Source organism: Oculina patagonica, chromosome 6 (assembly GCF_052425735.1).
Source record: "Oculina patagonica isolate OP01 chromosome 6, crgOcupat, whole genome shotgun sequence".
NCBI classification, from domain to species: domain Eukaryota; kingdom Metazoa; phylum Cnidaria; class Anthozoa; order Scleractinia; family Oculinidae; genus Oculina; species Oculina patagonica.
In genome coordinates, this window is record NC_135763.1 from 16,636,000 (window position 1) to 16,663,911 (window position 27,912).

Genomic DNA, 27,912 nt, shown 5'->3' on the forward strand with positions numbered 1-27,912 from the left:
TTATTAACGTTGCAACTAAAATTTTTGCTTTAGTACTGTGCGACTCTGGCATTGCACACAACGATGTGAATTGCATTGACGCCATTAACTGAAACCTTCGGTCTGCTGGAAAATCGCCATCCCTACTATCTAGGATTTAAATAATATACACTATTTTTTTGCGCAACCTGCAAAATAGAGAAAACGAAAACTAGTTTCCACAATAAATGCCAAGAAAGAATGGTAAAATACTTGTTAAGGTAATGTCACAAGGTGCATAAAATGCTTTTTTCTTTACTCGGTTTATTAATAAAACAGCCGCGGCTTTCAAGGCTTTGTTTCTTTTGTATTTATTTGGTACGCGCAATATTGCACCTAAAAGTTGCAGCTTGTGGCCACATTGAAACTTTTGAAGACAATATAATGCGTGCATATAGAACTGCATGTGTGAAAAATAGAACTGAGAAAAGCTTTTTAACGAAAAATAATAAATAAAAAAGCTGCAATTCTCCGAAACAAAATCAAAGCCGGGGGAGTTTTACCCCACACGCAAAATAAATACAGTAGTAAGATTGCGTGACGGACGAATAAAAACAAAATCTGCAGGAGTCACTCACTGAAATTATCTGAGGTCCGAGGAAGATAAATTAACTGTGAGACTCGCCAAGCAAATACAGCTGCAAATCAAAAGCTCTGTGAGCAAAACAAATTAAAATGGTGTCCAGCATCGAACAGATTATTACAAATGCGACCTTGAAAAAACCATGGGGGTGAACAATGCAAATGAACTCCATAAGGCTGCCGTGACGTTGTTATAATAAAAGAGTACTTTCAATAAGAATATAATTGAATTGTTTTCCCCTCAATCCAAATTAACGAGACAAAAAAAAGAAATCCTTAAATGTCTGTTTGTTTAAATTTTTCGACAGACCTGGTTCGATTCTTTAATCTTGTGCAAATATTTTTGTTAACCGCGGTTTCTGTGTACAAACATACCACATGGCAACATCTCGTTTCTATGCAATTATGTTTTCGAAGATTTATATCAACGCACAAATTAGCATTTTTTTTTCTAATGTTTGTTATGTATGCATCAGGTGTTGTGTGTAGGTGACAATTTTAAGTACGATCAGGTAATATAACCAACCCGCGCTCGGGAGCTGATAAAAGGTAGATATGCAGCTGAAAATGGTCGAAAATATGTGCTGATGCGACGAGACGGTCCACCATTGGCCTGTGATGTTTGCGTATAGGATATAATTTTTCTCGTAGGGCTGATTTCCAAGCTCTTAAGCCAGTCTGATCCTTCTTGCACAGCTACGGTAGGTGATCAAATCAGTTTGAAACATTAGAGAACGGAGCAGGAGATTTTGAAGTCGCCAATCTGGGTTGTTCAGGCTCGAGCGCTGCTCAATCAGCGGCAGATCGCAACATACAAACACGTGATGACGAAAACGACAGGTCCGCCATGACAGCTCCGAAAATAAGCTTCCCGGCAGAAAATTCGCCCCAGAGGGCGAATTCGTCGGGCTCTTTTAACATCAGGGCCAAAGTTGTGCCTCTAAAGCCGGGGAGAAGTTTAATGGACTGGATTCGGCTCGGGAAAAGCGGACAAGATTTAGCAGGAACCGGTGGAATTGTACAAACTATCACGGTAGAAGAACTGGGCAAACATAACACAGAACGCGATGCTTGGATCAGTATTCGAGGTAAGAGTATTCATTAAGTTGATTGTTGTTTTTTAGCTTTTGTAAGATAAGCCTTAAGCTTTTTCCCCTGAAAGGACATCTATGTCAGCCGATCGAGGGTAAAAATTCACGCAGACAAGCTTTCAGCCGGGGTCAGCAAGATGACCTTAATCAATTCTTGGTGAAAGGTTTCTTTTATTTATAAGCTTACTGCATGCTGTGTAAACTTTGAATCGTTCGTTTACAGGAAACTTAATCTCAGTACTACGGCATAATCATGTTACTACAGATGAACTAAGGGGCATAAACAACAATCAAGATTGCATATTATATGGAGAGCTTCTACCCCAACCCCTTACCCTTTCATAATAATATACCATTTTTGACAAAAAAAGGCATTACCCATTTGCATAACTACAAAAGGGCACTGCTTCTGTTTTCTTAATTTCTCACTTGAATAAACCCCTTAAAATACTTAAATTAATTGACTTTTCGGTTGGTCTGCTTGAGTTATTTTGTGAGGTCCTTTCAAATACCTTAATGACAGTTTTCCAACCTTTTTTCCTAACTCGTGAAATCCCTACCCATTTACTTTCATTTGGTACAGAGTACACTGTACATCCTGAAAAAGGTACCCCTTTCGGGTTTAGCCTTCGCTTATAGTCCACTATAGGGAGTTCTCCCCTCCACCCTCACTGGACCAAAATAAAGCCTAAGAATTTGTTTATTAAGGGACGGTTCATTTTTTATGAGATAGGGGGGGGGGCTGGTGGGATTTGAGGGGGGGCCATCCGAAAAAATTTGGCTTTAAAGGGGGGGCCAGCCAAAAAAATATGGTCTGTAAGGGGGGGTCACTAAAAGAGGCTTCTGTAAGAGTAAAAAAATTTGCCAGAATGCCCAAAATAACATTCCTGAGGTTCTCAAAATTCAATTTTTGCCGGGGGAGCATGCCCCCGAACCCCCCTACTTTGTTATGTACCAAATGCCATTAACTCAACCCAACAGCTTATTGGTTACAAGTGCAGACAACCCATACTAACAGACGACATCCACAATAAACAGTTGAGGCAATGCCAGCTACTTGGGATGTGTTTTTTGTACACTGATAAATTCTTTATTCACAAGGCTCGATATATTTTAATTTCACTTGATTATTGTTTTTTTTTTTTTTTTTTTTTTTTTTTTTTTGGGGGGGGGGGGGTCATCGAAAAATATTTGATTTCGAGGGGGGGGCAGGCAAAAATTTTCGATGAAGAAGGGGGGGCATTATATATAACAGTGACTATCTATCAAATCCCACCAGCCCCCCCTACCCCATAAATCAAAGGCTCTTCGAGCAACCTCATGGTAATTCGATGAAGTGCCGACCTTCGCATTTTTTTCCAAAGAAATAAGCGTCCAATAATGTAACGCAATTTCACTTTATTACTAGCGTTCAATACTAACGTGACACGAGATGACGTGACACGAAACAAAAACGTGCTGTGGATGTCGTGTTAACTAAAACACGTCACACGGCAAGCGCAATAATACTTTTTATAATTTAAGCGTAACTGCATGTAGCTTATAGCTGCCATCAATAATGTCACAATCTCACTTAATTTGCCTTTGAATGTTTTCTTGCGTCAATGGGTCATTGATAGTTTTTTTTTCAAATAAGCGTTCGAACATGTCACTTTGAATGTTTAATTTTTCCATGTAAGTTGCGGCATTGATGGTACGTGCTCTCAGGTTTCGTAGGGCGATTTCTATTTTTTCACCACAAAATATTTTAGTGTAACCTTTGATCCTTAGGACTGATTAATCACATTGCGAAAGGGTATGCAAACCGCTTGGACGTGTAAATATTTACGAATACTCTGTGGTCTGTATGTGTGAAGTATTTATTTTTGTGTAAGTCAGGTGTTTGGCTCGGAGTGAGTACAAGTTGTACAATTTACCCAGAACATGTTGAATTTTTTTTTTTTTTTTGAGTTTATTTTGGGAATCGAAACGTAAATTGCAAGCACAGCAACAATGTGTCAAGTCACGGGATATATGTCAACGCGCCAGGGGAATAACTTGTGCAGTTAGATTGCTCTATTTATATTTCGAAAAGCTCGTCGGTCGACGCTAAACGGAGAAATACAACGGGATGGCCTTAATCTACATTTTATTGGCATGAAGTGGACCATATTTTATTGAACATTCGGAACAAAATAAATATTTAGATGCGTTAGCAGGCCTTTATCAGGGGCACCCATCGAGAATATAGTTCAAAACCACTTTAAGATAGCACCGTTCAACGTATTTTAGTATTTAAACGGTAGATATAGGCATATTTTTATCCCCTAAAAATTTTTTATCTGTTCGGATTTCCTAGCTGAAAGTCTAGTGATCCGACAGTTATAGGGATCAAAACTTACCTTTTCGAAAAAATTCCAGCCAAAGAAGGGCTCCCGAAAATTCTAGGTGACCTTTTTAGAGTAAAAATCCGTTAAAAATGAACAATTATACCATTTTTTAGATATTCGAAAATCCTAGGAAAGGCAGGCAAGCAAAAAAATTTACAATGAATGTTCCGAAAATTCTAGATCTCAAATCGTCTCCCGAACAGATATTTTTAACGAAATATTCCGTTGGGTGCCCCTGCTTTATCCAGCCAGACATGTTGTTTAAAGCAAAAGATGACGTGGTGAAGGAAATTCATGTCACGCACACTCCGTGACTCATACAAACATGACTTGCGTGTTTCTGAAGTGACTGCCTTTGTAAAGATTTTTTAGTGTTAGTTTGTTGGAAGGTGTTTTTAGCAGCATGAATAACAGCCAATCATACTTATTCTGTAAGATGTAAATAGGTAGCGCTGTTGTCTCTAGTTGAGCCGAAACTTGATAGTTTTTTTTTTCCTTTTAAACTCCAAGTTCACTCCTTGACTGGTCCGTGATAGACACTACGGACATAGTGTAGTGTCAATTAATTCATATTTCATTCCATTGAAAATAAACATTTCTTCAAGTTTTGTGTGATTAAAGTGTAATTTAATATTTTCTTATTAAATTAAAGGGCATTTTTACACTGTAATGACATCGCACCTGTCATTTTACTTTAATTTATTTTCTGTATCTACATCCATACTTAAATCAATAACAGACCAAAAATCTACTCCGCAAAGAGACGAACAGCAGCACGTCTTAGCACGAAAAAATATCCTTTGTCATTTGCGTGTATAACAGCACTTCAATACGAAAAACATGTCCTTTGTCATGTGCGCGTGTATAACAGCACTTCTCGGCATTTCAATACGAAAAGCATGTGTTTTGTCGTGTCACATTTACCGAACAGCTTCCGAACGATTGGTGAAACCTTAAAGTGCATAAATATATATCCTGCTTGTTTTGTGCAAAAATACAACAGAGGAAGGAACGCTTAGTACCTTTTCTCCAGGATGGTAAAGTTTTTTTTCTGCGCCTGATCGATTCTCCGTTGTCCAAATGAACTGATCTTTCTGATCAAACAGGTTTAACAACCTTTGCTTTGAAGCCCATTTCTTTCCACTTGAGTATTTTCCGGAACATTTCCTCCTCGTTTGTAAGGTCTACAAAGGGGTATTTAGATCGAGGATGAAGCGAAAGGAACGAAAAACCACCTTTGAGAATTTCGGCCCGACATGCCATTTTGAATGTTCATCTCTGCAAACAAAACTCAAGCAAACATTTGGCCTCTATCCCACCCCCCAGATATATGAACAGAACACAAGGGCGGAGAGGCAGGGGAAAACCGGACCTTTCTGTCAGCACGTTTACCGTTTAATGCATGAATTAATTGCTGTTTTATATCGGAATGGAGTGAGGTGAGTGAGTCCATGAGTGAAATAAATCGTCATTTTTAATACCTCATTACCATTCGGTAAAAATGAACGGTCTCTAAGTCATTTTATTATCATTGGATGTGCATATACATGTAGGTTTTCATTTATTATCATTTTTTTTGTATCATTACAGGTAAAGTATACAATGTGACACCTTACTTGGAGTACCATCCTGGAGGTATTCCAGAGCTTATGAGAGGTATAGGGAGGGATGCCACTGATCTATTTGATGAGGTGAGTACTTATTAAGATAACCACAGATAGCAAATGTTCTGTTTATAAAATTACAAATTTGTACAGTTACTTGAACTGCAGTTGTCAACAAACCATTTTAAGTTCAGACTTGTAGAAAGCCTGACATTTTGGCCATCCTGGCCTTTGTCAGGTCATTGAGGATATTACATAGCGTTATCGTAAAGTTATGAACACACTCCTAGTTCCTTTCAACTCGTTTAATCACACTCTCTACAAAGTTATTTACTGTAAACCTAGACATCGATAATATTGATCACGAGGTAAAAATGTCAATCAAACGTTCAATCCATTGTCTCTCTTTTAAATGTCTTTCGCACGTGTGTAAACATTCGATTTCGATAACGCGTATAAACAAAGCTTTCGTGACAGCGGCAAGAAGATATGAATTTTATGTTCGAGTGGCCAAAACGATATCTCAGCTGTTAGACTAGCTATACACCGATTTCACAAATGGGGGACGCGCGGAAAAAAATGGGAGAGGATAAAAGGGGTTTTTTGGATAATTTTTTTTAAAGGGGAAAATTTTAATGTTTTTTTTTTTTTTTTTTTGGTTTTTTTTTTTTTTTTTTTTTTTTTTTTTTTTTTTTTTTTTTTTAAAAAGAGGGGTTTTTTTTTTTTTTTTTTTTTTTTTTTTTTTTTTTTTTTTTTTTTTTTTTTTTTTTTTTTTTTTTTTTTTTTTTTTTTTTTTTTTTTTTTTTTTTTTTTTTTTTTTTTTTTTTTTTTTTTTTTTTTTTTTTTTTTTTTTTTTTTTTTTTTTTTTTTTTTTTTTTTTTTTTTTTTTTTTTTTTTTTTTTTTTTTTTTTTTTTTTTTTTTTTTTTTTTTTTTTTTCTTTTTTTTTTTCCTATTACAATTATTATTTTGATACAGTTTGCTGTTATTTCCTTTGTCACTGCTTTATTTTCATTGCTCCTTTCTTTGGGCCATAGCTATTGGAAGGTTATAATTATGTTTGGGATTTGTTTTTAAGTGACATTGCTTCTCTCATCACTACTTTCTTTTAGGTCATTAGAGACCCTGCCAGGGTAAATTCCGACAAGCGACATGGCCCAAAAAGTAGCGACAGCATACTAGTTAATAAAATCACGACAAACAACAACCTTTATGGAAAAACTTACAATAATGTAAATTCCGACAAGGACAAGCAATTTTCCTTCAATTTAATTACCGACAGCGACATGAAGAGCGATAAAACAACGACACCGCACATTTTTAAATTTAGACAAGCGACACGGGAACCCCCCTGGCAGGGCCTCTCATTATGGTATTTGTTTTCAAGTGTTGAATTTTATCACTATTTGCTACTTTCAGGACGTCATTACTTTCGCACATTATATAATGATACTACTACGATTTCCAGTTGAGTGCGACGCGAACAAAGTTTGGTGACGAGGTTTCAACATAACAACGTTGTTGTCAAGGGCAAACTTCTCTGTTACCATTGGTAACAAATTTGTTTTTGTAACTGTCTTGCTCGACAATCTCGATGCTTAAATAAATACAAACACTACAAATATCGTCAGCAACACTTTATTATGCTTTCAAATAAAAAATATATACACAGAGACAACGATAAAAAAAACAAATAACGAAATATATTATGCCTTAGCTGTTTTATATCGACGGTAACAGATCTGTGTTGAGAGTTGACATTATGTTCAATGTGCGTCACTTTACCTTCCTCGTTAGAGTTACTGTTCAACTGAAATTAAATCGTTGTCCACCTCCAGGGATTTTCTAGCAGCTTTAAGAATTCCTTCAGCTTTAACTAATATATCTTTCTCAAGTGCAAAATGTTCATATGGAACTTTAAGCCCGATAAGGTCAAACGTAACACGCTTATTGGTCCTATAGAGAAAGGGGGCCTTAACATGGTAGACTTCAACATGATGAACAAATCTTTAAAGGGAGCATGGGTTAAACGTTTATATGAAGCTGGTGATAACAAATGGTGCTCCCTCTTCTCATCTGCTACATCCCAATATGGTGGTTCGTTTCTTTTGGAATGTAATTTTAATGTATCTGATCTTAATTTCGTCTCGTATGTACCGTCCTTTTACAAGGAAGTATTGAATGTCTGGCAGGAGCTACATTCTAAAGACCCTTCTTCTGCTAAGGAATATGAAAACGAAATTATTTGGAATAACCGCTATATTAAAATAGATGGTAAATCAGTCTTCTATCCATCTTGGCATAGAAAAGGAGTTATTAAAATCGGTCACCTGCTAAATGAGAACAGAACGTTTTTATCCTGGTCTGAGTTTCAACATAGATATGGTATGACGGTAAACTTCTTAACGTATTACGGCCTTCTCACCGCGATCCCTGAAGAATGGAAAAAATCAATTTTAAATTCCGAACGAATGCTTACCGATGTTGACAGTAATGAGCTTCCTCTTGCGAATGTCACCGCCAAATCGGCTCGCGAACTGCTTGTTATGAAAGTGTTTAAAGCCCCAAACATAGAAACTAAGCTTATAGAAAAACGTCTTCCTGCTAAAGCCATTTATGAATTGCCATTCAAAGTTACAATAGAAAATAAACTCAGATGTTTCCAATACAAGGTCATACATAACATTCTACCCACTAATAACAGACTTTACAAAATGAAATTGAAAAGTTCTCCCAGTTGTGATCGTTGTAGCTCTTCATACGAAACTTTACCTCATTTGCTGTATGAGTGTCCGACGGTACAATTATTCTGGAAAAAAGTTATTGCATGGTGGAATGAAAAACGTTCAGAAAATATCACCTTAATTGACACAGATATTTTTTACGGTTATAAACCAGATTTAAGTAATTTTTATGCCCTGAATCATTTCCTCATCATCGCCAAGTATCACATTTATCTGTCCTGGTTGAATTCAGCATATCCGAATCTAGATATCTTCCTTCTCTTACTCAATCAAAAGATTCTCTATGAACGCACAATCGCTGTCAAAAATAATAGTTTGACGAAATTCAAAGCAAAATGGACAACACTTTGTGCCTAAGGTCCCCCAAGTTACCCCGCCCCCTGCCCAGAGGTTGTGCCGCAATCTATTTTATTTATTTTTTTCGTTTCATAGTAAAATAAAATACATACAGTTAGTATTAGAGTTAGTAGTAAAAAATTGAACTTTGTAAATAGATTGTAACTTTAAAATGTAATAGTAATATAATGTAATATTTTTTTGTAAGAGCGCTATTTGTTATAGTAGGTATTGTAAGACGTGTTATTGCGATATTATTATTTAAAAAGAAAATGTATATTAAATAATGTAATAAGTAATGTCTTGTATTAGATGTAGGAGTGTGTTGAAGAGGTGTGTGCAATAAATAAAAAAAATAAATAAATAAAAAAAAAAGTGCAAAATGAGTAATTCGCGCACTGAAATGAGGAACATTTGGCGCTTCGTAAAGCTGACAAAAGCTAACACCATTTCAGATCGAAATTTTAAAAAAAATTAGCCAATCACAAAATTGCTCAATTAAAACTGACACCATCTTGGATCGAAATTAGCCAATCAAAAAATTGCTCTGTTTCCCGAGAGGTCCTCCTTGTATAAAAGAACAATGGTGGTCAGTACCTGTTTACGACAGTTACCAATGGAAACAGACAAGTTTGCCCTTGACAACAATGCCGTTGTTATGTTGAAACCTCGTCACCAAACTTTGTTCGCGTCGCACTCAACTGGAAATCGTAGTATAATCTATGTGTATCAATTCACAAAACTAACTAGTAAACAGATGTTAAAGAAAATTGCTTATTTCTTAAAGGTTAAAGCTTCTACCTGAGATATTGCTCATACCATGTAAAGTAAATATTTATTTAAATCGATATCTTCTTCCGACTATGTTTTATTCTTATATTTATAATGTCTGACTGTCTCTTACTTTTACAGACACATAAATGGGTAAATGCAGAATCAATGCTAGAAAAATGTTTCATTGGTCCTCTTAAGAGAAACAGTGTGGTTAAGATGAAACCTTCCAGATCAGGTATGTAAACAACTGGTTCATGCTTTAATTATGCACTATTTAAACAATAGAGTGTTTCTGTCAAGGAACTATCGGCTGATAGTTGCCCGTGGAAATTTGATGTTCTTAATTTTAACAAATATTAAAGCATGCGCGGCCTCGTCCGGTACGGCCACATGTTTTTTGCCTAAGCAAACATTTGGCCGCCCTTGCCTGTAAAATCGTCGATAAAGCCTAGGTCTAACCCAGAGAGAGACATTGATACTAACTTTAACTTCCATGCAAAGAGCAAGGAAGAATAAAAGAGGTGACCGAGGCTCAACAGAAGAAGAAACAAACACTGCCAAAAAATCCAACATGGCGGATTTAGAAGAAGACGCGAGCGTTTTGTTCACCGAGAAAGAGCCTACCCTGCTTGAGATTAAAGACCTCCTCATAAGCATTCGGGCTACTGTATCTGAAATTTCACAAGAGAATCGAGCTCTCAAGAACGAACTCGCAGAGCTGAAAGACTCGCTGTCCTTCAATGAAAAAGAGCTACAAGAGATCAAGGTTTCACTAAATAAAGCAACAACAACCAATGCATCACTACAAAAGGAGCTCAACAAGACAAAGGAAAATTTAGAAGCCACTAAGCAACAACTGGGTAAGGAAAGAGAAGAAACACAACGGGTTTGGAGTGCTTATGACGACCTCGAGCAGTATACTCGTAAAAATTCCCTTGAAATCCATGGTCTACCTGAACACGTCTACACCGACACAGAAAGCGCTGTCATCAAAATCACAAGTGCACTCGATGTAACTATTCGGCCTGATGACATCGAAATCTCACATAAATTGAAAGGCAGAGAAGGAAAGCGACCGATTATTATTAAATTCTGCAGTCACAAAACAAAGTCAAAACTGTATAAAGAACGCATCAGGCTTCGTAACCTCAAAGTTTCTGACATTTTCCCTTCTTTCGCGTCCGCCGCTGAATCTAACCAGGACCGCATTTATATCAATGAAAATTTAACACAGCACAGAAGAGATATTGTGAAAGAGGCAAATCAACGAAAAAGAAACAAACACCTCTCAAGCGTGTGGACACTGGATGGGAAGATTTACGTGAAGTCCTCATCTGATGGTGAACGGTTTCGAATCTTCTCTTTTGAAGACCTAGAAAACATTTGACAATTACACCAGACATGTCCCTGAACAAAGGAAGGACTCGGCCGAATTGAGGTTTTATTTCCTATCTATAATTACTTTCCCCCTGTGTGTCCTGAGTTTTCTGCCTCCCCCTCAGCATGCTTCGTTCTAATCTTCTAAGTTATTTATGTCTTTTTGTGTGTGTGTTTGCGCAATTTATTATATATATTTCTATTACTTTTTCGATCCGCTTTAAGTCTAATAAGTCTATTTTGCTTCTATCGTGCCACATTTCACGCAGTTTAATATCACTCCTATGCTTTGTGTTTCGCGGTATTGCCTTGCTTAACAAACACGATCTTTTAGCAGTAAAATGGTCGCAAGGAGGGCTTCGTAGCAATTTTAACTCTATATTGATTGTTATTTTCATCCGTGTTTTGCCAAGAAAACATCATTTGTCTGAATTATGACAACTCCATTTACAGCATCTCTTTGTTCATTAAATGTCAGAGGTCTAAACCAATCGCGTAAACGAAGACAGCTTTTTAGGTGGCTGCACAACAATAGATTTGATATCGTATTCCTCCAGGAAACCTACTCAACAAAAAGCATAGAAAACTTATGGAAATCTGAATGGGGTGGCAAAATTTATTTCAGCCATGGTACAAGTCATTCGAGAGGTGTCATGATACTATTGAATCCCAAATTAACTGCTCTAGCTGACACCATCGAAACTGACAAAAACGGAAGATATTTAATTCTTCAGGCAACTATTTGTGATACCACCTTTAGATTGTGTAACATTTACAGCCCGAACAATAATTCTGATCAAAAAATGTTTTTCTCGAACGTTCGTGACATTCTCAGTAATCGTTCGGACAATATAGATAGTACTATAATCGGTGGAGATTTCAATTGCGCGCTAACAGCTCGTGACAAACTAGGAGGTAATGCGGTAGAAAGAAAAAACAATGTAATCAGCGAAATCTTCGAACTGCGCGACCTGTTAAAACTTCAAGATGTTTGGAGGTATCAGCACCCTGATCAACGGCAATTCACATGGCGCGACAAGGCACTAAAAGTACAATGTAGATTGGATTACTGGCTAGTCTCTAAGGATCTCTTAGAGATCGTGCTTAATACAGAGATAAAAGAATCCTCTTTGTCAGATCACTCTGCAATAATTATGACGCTCCAATCTAAAGACTTCGCGCAAAGAGGACCTGGTTTTTGGAAATTTAATAATTCTCTCTTGGAAGATAACACCTTCTTAGAACAACTTCATTGTATAATACCGGAGTACAAAAAGAAATACTGCTATCTTACTGATAAAGGTTTATTCTGGGATATGATAAAAATGGAGATAAGAGGTTTCTGCGTGCGTTACTCAAAGAAAAAGAGCAGAGAGCGTAAGAACATAGAAAAAGATCTCTCAGATCAAATAGACGCCTTAATGAAAACACTCGTATCAAACAGGTCAAAAGAGAATATTGCTAAATTATATAGCCTGAGATCGGAGCTAAACAAGATTGCTGATTACCGGACCAAAGGAGCTATTGTAAGAAGTAGAACAAGATGGCATGAGCAAGGAGAAAAAAATACTAAATATTTCTTAAACTTGGAAAAACGACAGCATGCCAAAACATACATATCAAAGCTTAAATCTCAAGATGGCCAAGAAATAACAGACTCCAATGAAATTTTACACTGCCAAAAGCTGTTTTATAAAAACCTCTACACAGAGGTACCTCGAAAGAACCGGCACGATAAATTATTTTTTGAAGACCCAAACCTCCCAAAATTAAACGACGCTGACCTAGAGAAGCTAGAATTGCCACTCACCAAGCAAGAATGTTTTGAAACGCTTAAAATGAGTGCCAAAGGCAAATGCCCAGGAAGCGACGGATTCACTGTAGAATTCTATTTACATTTTTGGTCCGTCTTAGGAGATGAAATGGTTGAAAGTTTTAATTATGCTCTAATACACAAATGTCTAAATATAACTCAGAGACAAGGAATTATCAAAGTTGTGCCAAAAAAGCGGAAAAACAAGCTATACTTAGAAAACTGGAGACCAATATCTTTATTAAACACTGACTATAAAATAATAACAAAGGCCATAGCAAGCAGAATCGCCAACTTTCTCCCCAAACTTATCCATGACGACCAAACCGGTTACGTCAAAGGGCGATACATTGGCCAAAATATTAGGCTGATACAAGACATAATGAAAATAACATCTTTAGAAAATATACCAGGCATGGCAATATTCGTCGATTTTAAAAAAGCCTTTGATTCGGTTGATTGGCAGTTTTTATCCAAAGTTCTAGAAGCGTTTAACTTTGGGCCACAAATTCGCGACTGGATTAAAACTTTCTATACCGACATTACTAGCTGTGTTATCAACAATGGACATGCCTCCGAATTTTTCAGCTTACAAAGAGGAGTCAGACAAGGCTGTCCCTTATCTGGAATCTTGTTTGTACTTTGTGCAGAAATCTTAGCGAACGCAGTTAGGAATAATAAGAATATTAGAGGAATACAAATTTATAACAAAGAATACAAAATATCACAATATGCAGATGACACTACTGCATTTGTATCCGACGCGTTGTCAGCGCAGAACTTGTTCGAAACATTACGCGCCTTTCAAGAGATTTCAGGACTAGAAATAAATAAGTCCAAAACTGAAGGAATGTGGATAGGGTCACGGAGAAAGGACGCCTCGACACCTTTTGATATAGCTTGGCCTTCAGAGCCGATATATGCACTAGGAATCTATTTCTCTTACGACGAAGCTGAAGCTTTCAAAAAAAATTTTGAACAAAAACTACTGTCTATGAAGAACCTTCTTAATCTTTGGCAATCAAGAAACCTCACGTTGTACGGTAAAATAACCATTCTTAAAAGCCTCGCTCTCTCGAAGCTAGTCTATAATACATCGGTACTTACTTTTCCCCGAGAATTTGAATCTTCAGTTCAAGCAACCATTACTCAGTTTGTTTGGAACAACAAACCTAAAATTAAACATACCACCATGATAGGCCCGAAAGTTAAGGGTGGCTTAGATCTGCCAGATTTCGAAATAATGAACAACGCTCTGAAAGTCACTTGGGTAAGAAGGCTGCACGAAAGCAATGAAAATGCAAGCTGGTGCCATATACCTCTCACACTATTAAAACAGGTAGGAGGTATTTTCCTACTAGAATGCAACTATGATTTAAAGTACCTCAAACTAGATATACCTATACAATTTTATAAGGATGCCTTAAGCATTTGGCAAATCATAAATAATCATACTCCAGCAAACAAAGAACAGATTCTCAATGAAATTCTGTGGAACAATCGGTTTATTAAGATCGAAGGCTTCTCTGTTTATTACCATAATTGGCATGCTGCAGGAATAACCAAAATCAAAGACATTTTCTACGAAAACAACTTCCTGACATTTGATAAATTTTGCCGCAAGTTCGCCATCAAAACAAATTTTCTTACTTATTATGGCGTATGCAACTCCATCCCCCAAAACTGGATCCGCTTGTTAAAAGAACTTGACACCGACGCACCCACTTGTTTAGAATATGCAGAGAAAATTCCTTTAGACAAGCTTTCATGTAAATCAGCTTCGAAACTTCTAATCGGGCTGAAATTCATACCTCCCACAGCAGAACAAAGAATGTGGCAAGCAAACTTTGATAAGAAAACTATTAAAACTATCTACAGCATTCCTTTTAAAGTGACCAAGGATATTAGGCTCGCTATATTCCAATTCAAAATTATACATTATATCTTGCCAACTAATGCAACCCTTTTCAGAGATAAGATCATTCAACATGATAAATGTCATGTCTGCGAGCAAAAACAAACCTTACAACATCTTTTTGTTTCTTGCCCGGACGTGCAATCTTTCTGGCAAACCTTTTCCCACTGGTGGAATGTTAAAAACGACGATTTTATTGACTTGAACGACAAAACCATAATATACGGCTTCACAAACAACTTTGGCCAACAACTTGGTTTAAACCTCTGCCTGATAATCGCCAAGTATTACATCTACTCTGCTTCAAGAGAACAAGAACAGTACTATTTCGAAGCCTTCCTTGCTTTCCTCAAAAGTAAACTATCTATTGAAAAGAGTACGTGCAAATCACAAATCATTCTTTAAATAAAACGTAAGCTAACCATTTCCTACAAATGTAACTAAGTAAAAAACAAACTTGTATTACAATTTGTCCGGCAAACCATGTTATCAAAAAAAAAAAAAAAAAAAAAAAAAAAAATCTTACTAGATAGAAGCCCTTATTTGACTTTTGCATTCTTGTATTGAATTTTTTTTTTTTTTTTCCTTTTCTTTATTTTAGTCTGTAACTTACAAGTCAATGTAATCTAAGCTGTCCTTTTGTTTATTCGTGGTTGTAAATAGTAACTAAATGTAAATTATTTTTTGAACTGTTCAATAAATGTTTTTGCAAACAAAAACAAAAAAAAAAAAAAAATTTAACAAATATTAGTCCAAAAAGCGAAGCTTCGAGGGCTTATAAAATATAAATGCTAGTTTTAAGAACATCAAATTTCCAAGGGGCCACTATCAGACCGATAGTTCCAAGACAGAAACACTCTGTTATTTTTATTGTTCACCACTAAATTTTCTTCCGCGCCCATTCAAAAACAGGAGGGCACTAAAATATCCATCTGGGCATTTTTCTCAGACAATACTATGGGCTAATAGTGCCCTCCGCGGATGAATACTATCACATCATGTGATCAATTTAAACCAATCATAATTGGAGAAAATTTAGTGGTGAACTGTAATTAGTTATATGGTGCACACGGGAAGTTTGGAGAACCTAAAAGAGGCATAAGACATAGATCTGGAGTTACTTGAGGTGATAGCCGAATTAAGCAACTCTAGCTTCTTGAGTACTCACCAAACTTTCCAGGTGCACCATAACTCGATAGTGCGCCACAGCAAAAAATATGTTTCAGTTGTTTTATAACATTGCGGGTGAAAATGTACATCAAAACCTGCTTGCGAGAAAAAATGCACGCTTGTGCATACTGAATTTGATTGCACAGCTCTGCTAGCTATGTGATAATACAGATAAGCAGGTCAGTACAGTCAACTCTCGCCTTGCGGACACCCCGCTATTGCGGACACTCGCTATTACGGACAAAATCCAGATCCCCTGCGAATAAGGTTTGGCTGGAAATGACTCCCGTTATTACGGACTCTCGCTATTACGGACACTAAACAATGCCCCGAGCGTGTCCGCTTTAACGAGAGTTGACTGTAGTTGGTTTCACATGACTTTGTATACATGTAGAGAATCATACCATGCCATGCCCCCAGTACTCCAGTTGCTTTTGGTTTAGTTTAATTAATTTAGTTTAAAATCTTATAAACCAGCTTTGACTTGTATATGTTGTGGTTCAATTTTATATTTGGTTTAAAATTTTTCAAACCAGTTTGATTTTTATTTTTCATTGTCTTATATATATGTTCATTATCATAATCTGAAACAAAGGGAAATAAAAATCAAACTGGTTTGAAAAAATTTAAACTATAGATAAAATTAAACCACAACATATATTCATTATGATAAACTGAAAGAAGGGAAAATAAGAATAACAAACAAAACACCTTGACCTGCTCATTCAAAAGGCAATTAACACTGATCCAAGATTAAAAATGAAAAAGAGATTTGAATTTCTGTTATATGAAAGCAGTGTTTTCACTGCTTGTGTTTTGTATGGTTTAGAATAAGTCAAGCTCAAAACTGATCGAGGACTAGAAATACAAAAGATATCTCACCAAAAAATTCCAATTAAACTGAAAGAAAATTTCACAAAAAATTAAACCACAAGATAAACATTATATGCCTGGACAACAAGAAAGTATTGGATAATTTACATGATATGTGAATTCAAAACCTTTTTTAGCACTGCTACCATAAAATAGGCTCTCCATCTACAGTGCTCGACACTAACTTTTTTGGATACTAGGCAATTGGCTAGTAGGTACAAATAATCACTAGCCCAGAAGGACAAGTCACTAGCCCCAACCCCCCCCCCCCCTTTAAAAAAAAAAAAATAAAAACAGCCAAGTTTGAATCAGCTAATCTCTTAGCACTATATTTGTTTGAGTCCACACAAATACATCTTTCCTTTCCACTGAGATGCAGCAACGATGCTATCATCCAACTCGGTTGAGAATTTCTTGACCGTGGATCACACTTCTTTTTCTCTTCATGCTGTGTGTGGTCCTCTGGTGAACAATGTTAATCTGGCTCACGATTATCGGCCCTTAACTTGAAATCATGCTCGCGCAGTCGCTCGCGTGAGAGCCCCAAGATGGCCGACTTACTATGGCCCTCTCCCAGGTCCCTTTTGGGTTTCATGGAAGCGAGGACAGTGGGTCTTTTCCAAGATGGCGTCAGGTTTGCGGGTTGATTGTACGATATAAATCCGTATGCGATGTGGTTTAAATTACTCAAGCTATGGAAACTAGATCCTGATGAAGGTTTCTGGGAGAAAAACTTCCCAAGTTATAGAGTTGTAGTTGATTTATTTTTCCACGAATCTTACTAGTCTATGGGCTAGTAGGAGAGTACTTTTACTAGCCAAGCATGAAATTTTACTAGTCCTGGGCTAGTGTACTAGCGTTAGTGTCGAGCACTGAATCTAAACAAATTCATTTCAAACTACATTGTACATACAAAAGGTCAAAATGATTACAAAATATTTTCTTTTTTTAGAAAATACAAATCAAACTAGTTTGAAATCGTTTTGACCTGAAATTCGTTTAAAACTACAACTTAATTATACAAAAAATTCAGACATTTAGACACAATATATATGCAATATTTTAATTTGTGATTTTAAAAGAGTGATATTTTGCAACACTTAAATTTTGCGAATTTGGAGAATTTGTAGCAATCATTAAATAAGCCACTTTGTTTTTGTGTCATTAAATTTTGTTTCGCAAAAATGCAAAATTTGAAGTCACAAAAATTTTGTGTTAATAAAAATACCTATTTCTGCAGGGTGTACAATCAGTAGATAGATTCAATCCATACAATGTACAATGTAACTAATGAAGATTTTATTTTTTTATCAAGGATCAGGAAAATCCCTCAATGTTTCAACAGGATCCTTGAAGTCTCACAACAGTCTTTTTGTCCCTGGGGCACAAGGTAGTAATGATTTTATGTCATACAGACTGCATTTATATCTTCAGTAAACTTCTCAAACTCATTAATAATTCATCAAATTAAAACAAAGAAAATTACAACCGTGACGGTGGTTTGGAAACCCGATCTTAATTAGCATAGATTTTTACGATTTTATTTCTCCGTTTACTCCGTAGTTTTTGTTTCGATTGAGAAGATATATCAAACACTCGAGACAGTGTTTCATCGGATATCCAAACACCTCGAATTTCGTCAAAAATACTCCGCTGCGCATCGTATTTTCAACTCTCTTCTTGGTGTTTGGATAGCCGATGAAACACTGCCTCTCGTGTTTGATATATTACATCAAATTCTCCTTTACAGGTTCAGAAATGTTCAGGTCCTAAGTAATATCTTGATGACATGTCTACAGCGACGTGTATACTTACATGTAACAAAGGAAAATTGGAAGAAAACGTAATTGGAAAAAGAAACAAAAATTAATAATTTGCCAAGATTCATTGATTTTAGTGTCTTGCGAAACCACTGCATAACCACAGTTTATATAAGATTAGTTGTAAAAATGTTTCATCAACAAGTTTGCTGTTCAAAGAAAGAAACAATAATTTATTCGCTCATTCTTGCAGAAGATTATTTCCTATGATTTTAGCCAACACGGCCTGTGAATAAGCGCCGCCCCCGAATAACCCCCCCCCTCGATTGCCCTTTTTGGAAAAAAATTTAAGCCCCCATCCCTGGCGTTTTTTTTTTTTTTTTTTTTTTATTTTTTTTTTTTTTTTTTTTTTTTTTTTTTTTCTTTTTTAAAAAAAAAAAAAAAAAAAAACTCTTTCAACTAAATATCAGGGAATATTCTTTGTGGCATGCAAATTTTAAAGCACTGCTCTCAAGCTCCCAATTCACATCATAAAATTATAGCGCCAATTTAATACTGTATCTTAATACTGTATCTTTGTTATCTATTCCTTCTACAAAAAAAAGTACATGCATGCATTTACTCTTTTGACTTTTATTTTTTTACTGTTTTCTTCCAGTTGATGGATTTGCCCTACCAGTCCCCCCACAAAACTCCCAGGAGCCACGGTTAGAAACTAGTTGTGATTTACTGTAATTATATTTTTAAAAAACGACTTTTGTACCTCAGGTACTGCTGTCCCAGTAGTTTTCATTGTGGCCCTGAATCCCTGATCGAATTGAAATTTAGAAGTGTTGGTTTTTGTGGAGGGAGGAAAACTAAAGAATCCCGAGAAAAACCCTCAGAGCAAGTAAGAAAACCAACATAAGTTCTAATTCAACCCACATAGATGCTGGGTGTGGGAATCAAACCCTAATAATTTTATTGCCACATTGGTGGGAACTGAGCGCTCTCACCACTGTGCTATCCCTGCTCCCCAATCGTTTGGAACCATGCACAATTTTGATCAGCAGAGTATGACTCCATGGGTTTGAAAAGAATCTGTTTTCCTTACAAACCAGGGAATTGTCTGCTAGGTCAGGTTGTATTTTATTTACAAATAATTAAGAAAGTCTGCCCGCTGACTTAGTGAATTGCAAGTCATTATCGAATTTTAAATTAAATTTATGGAAGCATGTAAACAAGTAAATTGTAACTAAGTATTTTTATATCTTATTTATACATGTACATTTTGTTTTTGTTATTTTGTACTCTTATAGTTGATGGGATGTCTTAAACGATGTTATCAACTTAATAAATGTAGATGGTCCCGAACTGATTTACATGTAGGAAATGTCTTCTAATATTGTTATGATCCAAGTGATCCAAGCATGTTTTGTTTGGATATCCCTTTTTCATAAACTATCAACAAACAAGATTAGTTTCCCCCACAAAATAGTAAATTACATGTATCAACACCAAACAGACACTCAATTAGCCTGAATTTCAGACATCCCTCTGTGCTCGCCTACTCACCAGAAGAAGCGTCTGAACACATTGGGCCTAATTATGCCGTCAGGTGACGTCACTACACTTTGGTTTTAATTCATGCGGAAAAGTTTCTGTCAAGGCCATGAAATTGTGAAAGAAAAATCGCTTCAATAAATAAACTCTTTTAATAGTAAACTATTGAAAACTTGAGACAAATGAATGAGATTTTAGTCGACTGCAGGCTACATTCTTTTACAGAACTGATTTACTTTGTCTAGCGATCAAAATATAATAATGTTACGCAGCGGACAGATACAACACACTCGTGAGTACTTAAATGAATCAATTTAGACGGTTACAGAGGCGTCAAGAAACGGAATTCAATACAAAAATATCCTACTTGACCATGGGCACTGAGTTCAGAAATCACTGGCTCATTGAGGCTGCAGGACATAAGCGTCGAGCGGCTTTGTTGAGAAAACAAGAATATGTATTTAAATTTGGCAAAACACTGCATGTCGAAGCGACAAATGCTGCCAACTTAAAACCTACCGATTTCCATTACTATTCTTCATCCGTAGGTAAACTAATAAAGTAATAAACTCAAGGTAAATGACTAATAAATTCATTTCTGGGAAGGTGAACTCTTTCGAACTCTTTCCAAACGTTTTCAAATTACAATCCTCAGGCGGTAAAATTCAGTCATAATTTCACATAATTATGCAAATAATTTTTAAATCAACCAATCAAAATCACTAGTACCCGGTTTTCGGGTAGTGACGTCACCGGACGGCATATTTAGGCCCAGATGTGTTCAGACGTCCCTTATCAGGATTCAACTGTATTTAACAAATTATTTATTCAGTGTAATAATATTACTAAAAGACCCTTCATACCTCTGATTTGAACCTTCTACCCCTCTGGAAATTTTCATACCCTGCATTAACACCTTTTGGTTTTGGCTTTTGAGGCCCAATTCCTCTTGGAATTCCCAATAACCTTTTAGGGGGCCGGTGTACAACTGAAAACTTTAAAAAAAAAATTGTGATTTTCTATTTTCATATGGTTACTTTTAGTTTTGTTTCTGTTACAGTTATGATTGGTACCAGAATGACAAAATAGTTACAATATCAGTTTATACCAAGAAAAAGGTTTGTTTTATAAATTGTGTAATTTTTCTGTGGGCTGTCCAATATTGTTGAAAAGATTTGTACCAAAAAGGAGAAAATCTTATTTGTACAATTGGTACAAATCAACAATTTCATTTATGAACCGACAACATGAGCTGTTGGCCTAACGGTTGCATCTACCAATGAAGTAGGGTTGCATTTTCTGTGAATGTTTCTGAAGGAGGTTTTATGAGGGTAGCTATTTGGCCTACCGCTCAACCCCCAACCTGGAGGACATGGATTCTTTGTCTGTGACAGGTCTCTACCTTTGACCTGTAAGGCATGGGTGACCCTGCCAGGAGCACTAGACTCCAGCTGACATAGATCTTGGCATCATAGAGAACACGCAAACTGTCCCACCATTGTGTGGTGTTGATCCCTTCAGGAGGGTAGAAAATTTAGAAATGGTACTGATGTCTTTAAATACATGATAATAAAAGTACTGAGACATGTGCCATTTGATTGGTGAAATATATTTTTTGTGTTACATGTATGTGATAAAACCTTGAATTTTTGCAACTATTTTTACAGGACATAAAAATAGAAGATGTCATACTAGAATTGAAGGATGGAAAAGAGTTTGATGCTATATTCATTTTAGGAGAAAAAAGGTTTCGAATTCATTTAGGTATGATTATCATAGTGATATTTATAATAATTGTTAATTCTCATGTAAGTTAACTGAATAATAATAATTATGATTATTGTGTTAATCACATTTTTAGAACATTCTTTTATTTATTTCGTTAAGGGAGTGAGTACTTGTACATGTTAATCTCTTTCTGATTGGTTGTTGAACAGTTCAAAACCTCACACGCAATTACTTGGTAATAGCCAATCAGAGACTCTGTACAGATCTGTTGCGTGGATTTTTTTCTCAGATCATCTATGTCTTGAGCGGTTGCAGAATTGGGTGTGATAAGGTGTCTGTCCTGGGTTAACCCTTTGAGCCCCAGTATCCATTTAGAGAAATCTGGATTCCATTGTTGTTCATATTGTTAGTATATAGTATAACGTAGTAGGTCAGTGTCAGAGCTTAATCCATGTCAATTGTTGTCTCTTATAGCACTCAACAATCTTATAACCCATCAACAAGGTGCGTACATGATGTAAATGATATCTTTTGTGTTTGTACTGTGCTCTATATATTTTCATGGATTTCTTAAATGGATGTCTATTATAATAGTGCTTGCTGCAATGACGTGGAAGGCGCGGTGGCCTAATGGTTAGCGCGCTTGACTCCGAGTCGAACGGCCCGGGTTCGAGGCCTGGCCGGGGCGCTGCGTTGTGTTCTTGGGCAAGACACTTTACTCTCACAGTGCCTCTCTCCACCCAGGTGTATAAATGGGTACCGGCGAATTTACTGCTGGGGGGTAACCCTGCGATGGACTAGCATCCCATCCAGGGGGGAGTAGCAATACTCCTAGTCGCTTAATGCTACGGAAACCGGGATAAGCTCTGGCTGTATGGGCCTCATGGCTCGGAGACAGACTTACTACTTGCTGCAATGACACCTGACCAGGCATTACCCATTGGTGGCAACAGAGACTGTAGTCCCATTGATAGCTGCCAGATCTACCTTTCCTAGACGATTTTCTGTTTTTTCCTGCATAAGAACGTTTCCCGTTTTGCAACATCATATTAAACGTGATTCTCGTTTTACACCATTAGTTTGTTTATTATTCCACAGTACGTTTGTCTGGAGAAAGTGGCAAAGTTGACCTTCTTTTAACAAAAGAGGCTGCTGGGGTACAGTGGACAGAGTTAGGACAAGGACTACAAGGCAATAATTCATTCAAGTTACATAAAGACAGAGGTATGCAAGGAACATGTCGAGTGACCAACAGTAAAAAAGAAAACATTCATTGTTTCCTCCTGGTAACTAATAAGTAATCCAGTGACTGAAAAATTAAGACATTATTTACATGTACTTGTATTTTATTGAATGCCGCACACCTCCCCCACCCCCCGCCCCATACACTTTCACACACACATTCAATGTTTCTTTCTGGTAATTAATAAGCAATCTTGCACTAAGTCGCCCTCCCTTGGTGAGCAAAGCGAGCCGCAAAGCGTCGCCGCGCGTCGAAGGACTTTGAGAAAGTCTATAAGCAATCCAGTGACTGAAGAATTATTAAGACATTATTTACATGTACTTGTATTTTATTGAATGCCGCACACCTCCCCCGCCCCCCGGCCCACACAACTTTCATACACGCCAGCCTCACTTCCAACCCCCAACCCCTCGCCGACCAGTTCACAAACCCCTTCTGCAACCTTCTGCATACAATTCCCCAATGTTTAGAACTTCCCTTAAAAATCTACTTGTAATTTACAAAGAATCACCACAGGTCTTCCTTTGTCCAAGTTGGGCAATCACAGCTGGCCTTGACTAGGACTTCAAGCTACTTTTCCATTATTTAAGAAAAGACAGTAATAAATAGTTTATTTTTTTAATTTATAGAGTCCAGATTATGGGATTGCAGAGTGGTGTCAGTTGAGACTGTGACACATAACTGCAAGCTGTTTTGCTGTGAGCTGCCCGATGGCGTCATAATGAGAATTCCTATAGGGCACCACATACACATGAACAGGGATGTTGAAGGTTTGTTATAATATCGTAAGTAGTATTTCTTTTAACCAGTCTATTTTAAGATCAAGTTAATTCAGATTGTTAGAATCTTTGTGTTAGCTGGAACAAAAAATTTAATCTAACAAAAGATTGAGTCAAGGCGCCAAGTTGACTGACCATTTGATACAAATCCGGACCAAGTTTGTTCAAATGAAACAAAAATCTGTCACCAGATTCAGTTGCCAATTTAACTGATTTACCATCGGAGGTGGATTGTTTGGATTGCAATTGAAGATTGATTTGTCCATAATGGAACAGGAAATCTAATTTTCATAAATCCAGATTTATATTGGTCATAAGGAATGCCTTGGCAAGGCACTTACTTTCCAGACATTGTTCAAAAATGGTATTGGTAATACAAAGAACCAATATTGAATCCACGTAATCATTATTGAATTGAATCAGTTCATGCGTTCCAAAATAATAAACTTTTGCACATGCATGAAGTCAAACCTTAAAAGGGACCACAGAACGTTTGGTTCAACACACAGGAACCAAATGCACTCCATAGAAAACAGCCGTCTGTACATTAGTACAATGTAGCGTTCAACAGTTATCTAGAACATTTTCTGTACGCATTGCGTGCCTATGATTTAAGGTAAGATGATCTCTAAGACAAATGTTGTATTTATTGTTGCTGTAAGGTATATTTTTTCTTTAATTTCTAATAAACCTGTGACTCTAGGCATGCAGATCAGCCGTCCCTATACCGTGGTATTACCATCTCTTCAAGTGGATCCATCTGAGAGAGAATACGATGGGAAACGCTTATATCTTATGATTAAACTCTACCCTGATGGAACGCTTACACCGACGTTGAATTCTGTAGTGGCTGGTGAGTTGAGTGCAAATTTGTTAACTGTACAACTACTGGTTAAATACATCACAGAATGGAAATCATACAAACGCTATAATAGTACCCAATACCGATTCGCGCAAATGACCTCTGGAAAAAGTTCTTTTTTGAGTCATAACAAGAAGTATGATGATATTGTGACGAAAATGCAAACTAGAATCCTAAATGTTACATACATGTACAGAAGCTTATCTAGGCTTATTAACAGACCCTGAAACATAGTTGAATCTTTTTACAGGTGACAGTCTCCAAATAGCTGATTACTCGGGAGATTTTCAAGAACTGCGGCTAAATGAAGCCAAAGAAATAATTCTTATTGCGGCTGGAACAGGTTAGCTAACATAAACGTTGATAGATTAATTAATTAATTAATTAATTAGTTAATCAGTCTGCTAATCAATAAATCAATCATCAATCAGTAAATCAGTCAGTCAGTCAGTCGCTGCTTACTATAGTGTTCACAATCGCTGACTCGTAAAACTATTGGAAATGTCGAGTATTAAACATTGTTTTTGGCAGTCCTCAAAGAAAGTGATCAGTTATCTGTAGCTTGTATAGGCATGTGCCCTTTTAGTGGCCGAATCAAAAACAAACGGGTGGAGGGAGGTGACTGGCCAAGAACGATGCACAAAAATATACGGTACATTGTAGATCTATTTTGCTGGTTCGACTGCCTGCCCTTTACACTTCCTTGTCTTTTTAGGCAGAGCTATTTAATTTCTCGTTAGTTTTTAGATCTTCTGTCTGTCTGTCTGATTATATTGAGCTGTTTTCCACAGGTTTCACACCAATGGTCAGGCTAATTCGGAACGCAGTGTTGGAGAATTCCTCGGCGGGAAAGTAAGCAACTATGAACTATAATTTATTACAAACCCCTACTCCAAATGGAGCGAAAACAGAGCTCTTCTAATAGGCGTGCATTGCTTTCCTTCACATCACTGCGCATTTTCATTAAGGTCCTCTTTCCTGGTGGGTGTCGTTTGTCTGAGCTGAGAATTCGGGGCGCAGTGGAAACGAACAGGAAAGAGGAAACTGTATGATTAAAAATTTGGGAAAACACATACTGAGAAAAAATATGAGAAGCGATTGCGTTAAAAAGTCACAGCTCGTTTTGCTTAAATTCGGGTAAAAATTGAAATACAAAAGCCATTAGGTTACAGTCACAAGTGCGCCAAAAAAAAAAACTGGTCCATTTAGAGTACATGACACCTAGTACTCGTGCGCAACTGTTTATATCTTACTCGTTGCGTGGAATTGAACTTACGAAGAACTGATTCCTCATGTTTTTCACTCACTAACCCTAAATGTTTACGAGTAGATTTGTTGGGCTCGCAGACTCCGAAATCACTCGAATTTTTCAAGTGTGCGAGCGTTACTTTCGAGCCCTGCATGATTATATAATGGATGATTTTCTATCTTCTTATTATAGTCTTTCTGCTTGGTAACGCACACAAATTGTTCTCTTTTGGAACTGGTTGAGGGAAATGAACACATCAGACTAATTCTCACCACATTTTTGTTTCTAAATTGTACAGGTCTGTTAAGCTGTTGTTTGCAAATCGTCAAGAAAAAGACATCTTATGGAAACAGCAGTTAGATGAGCTAGCTGATATCGCCAGTCCAAGGTGGGAGTTTTTTCCTACATTATAATAAGAACACGTGGATATAGCACAAACTTCTCATCATATCTCACTCGGATTTTTTATTTGCTTCCAGATTTCAAGTGTTCTACACTATAACCCAACCCACCCCTGAATGGGAAGGCTACGAAGGTCGCGTTTCCATGGAGATGCTGTTAGAAATTTTACCCCCTCCCCCAAGTGCCGGCTGTGAACGCGAGTTACTTATTGGTGTGTGTGGCCCTGATGCCTTCACGCAACACATCGTCAGGTGAGGTGGCAGTAGACGCGTCACGATATTGGGTCGTCACGCATTCTTTACTTGCGTGACGACTAAAAGAAAATGTCTGCGTTGATACCTATCCATGTGCACTGTAAGGGGTAACAGAATTAGCAACGACAACTATGTTTTAACTGCTCGCGATAAAACAAAAATGGCTAGGCTTTGAACTCATCGAGAACAGCTGCAGCAGACGCAATAAAATTGTAGTTTCGATGGAAAGTCTTGGTAGGCTGGTAGTTACTCGAACGCATGAGATCAAAGACATTTAACTGATCCTAGCTATGTTAGATGAAATCCTTTTTTACTGTCGTCTTCTTTAACAATGTATTTCACTTAATTTTTCATTTGCAGCATGCTAAAGGACCTCAGCTACACTGGAAAAATGATCCATGCATTCCTGGCTTAAAAACAATGCTTCGTACTGTAAACTGCGTCCACACTAAGAAGTCACTTATGCAGTCGAAAAGCCTCAGTTACACTGGAAAATAATCCATGCATTCCTGACTTGATCAATACTGTATGTCTACACTGGGTCCGGCCAGTCTACACCGGGACGTCACGGATTCTATATAGAAGTGTCTGTAGTGCTCACACGAATATGGACACCACAGGAGTTACAGCTCCGGATATGTCGTTGATGCGATTATGGCACTGCTTGTTTAGTTGCTGAAAGCTGATTGCTTGCCTCTATTAAACAACTTGAGCTAGTTGAAATAGACAGGAAAGAATAATTGGTGATCCAAACATGGCTGGAAATCCACGCGATAAAAAGGCGTCTAGTTTACTTACCAGCGAGTGCTTGTGAACACAGCATTGGCCTGGTGGAATGCAAACTGTAGTCAACCAACCGTGCTCCTCAGCGGATCAGGGTTCCTTATTCTTACGTACAAGAGAAATACTTTGATAATGAGATAGTTTTGATAAGAAACGTATAATAATATATTAAAGCTGATTCCACCATTTCGGCAGACACGAAAACCATATGGATTCCGAGACCAAGCCTTGATATATAGCTCCATTCGCAACTTTAGCCGTACAAAATTTAATTTATTCAACTTCCATTATGTACGTTGTACTTCCTGGTCAAGACAGTCTTGAGTTTCACGACATCTCACATTAGAATCTTTATTTATTGGCACATCGTTTTGCGGAATATCGCAAGAAGATTTTTTAATTTTTATGCGTTATAAAGTAGTAAAACTGTACAATCTCTTCTAACAAGAGTGAAAAATGTGTACATAAACAAATACTCTCTGAAAGAATTAAACTCTGCTATCTGCTCAACAGTGAAGTAAAAATGTAAGCTTGACTTGCAATCAATTCGCTTAATAATAATAATAATTAATAAGAAACTCGAAGATGAAGCTAATTCCGTATTAACTAATTTTCTTCGAGCAACCTTCGTTATCATCAGCTTCAC

General features: G+C 36.9%; 1 protein-coding gene across 1 annotated transcript; it reads left to right on the plus strand.

The window, feature by feature from the left end:
- Positions 1-950: 950 nt before the first annotated feature.
- Positions 951-27,893, plus strand: LOC144655892 (cytochrome b5 reductase 4-like). Its single transcript, XM_078516070.1, has 16 exons — positions 951-1,688; positions 5,651-5,751; positions 9,655-9,751; positions 17,980-18,054; positions 19,083-19,131; positions 21,027-21,084; positions 21,634-21,730; positions 22,169-22,198; positions 22,793-22,918; positions 23,567-23,707; positions 24,420-24,569; positions 24,829-24,921; positions 25,370-25,430; positions 26,126-26,215; positions 26,307-26,480; positions 26,844-27,893. The coding sequence occupies exons 1-16, from the start codon at positions 1,448-1,450 to the stop codon at positions 26,896-26,898; spliced, it is 1,638 nt and encodes a 545-aa protein (XP_078372196.1). The 5' UTR covers positions 951-1,447; the 3' UTR covers positions 26,899-27,893.
- The last annotated feature ends 19 nt before the right edge of the window (positions 27,894-27,912 follow it).

Excerpts from the sequence above, each read along its gene's own strand:
- LOC144655892 (XM_078516070.1), top strand. The coding sequence starts at position 1,448 with ATGACAGCTCCGAAAATAAGCTTCCCGGCAGAAAATTCGCCCCAGAGG. Across the intron at positions 9,752-17,979 it reads GATGAAACCTTCCAGATCAG|GATCAGGAAAATCCCTCAAT; the intron begins GTATGTAAACAA and ends TTTTTTATCAAG. Across the intron at positions 25,431-26,125 it reads GAGAATTCCTCGGCGGGAAA|GTCTGTTAAGCTGTTGTTTG; the intron begins GTAAGCAACTAT and ends TAAATTGTACAG.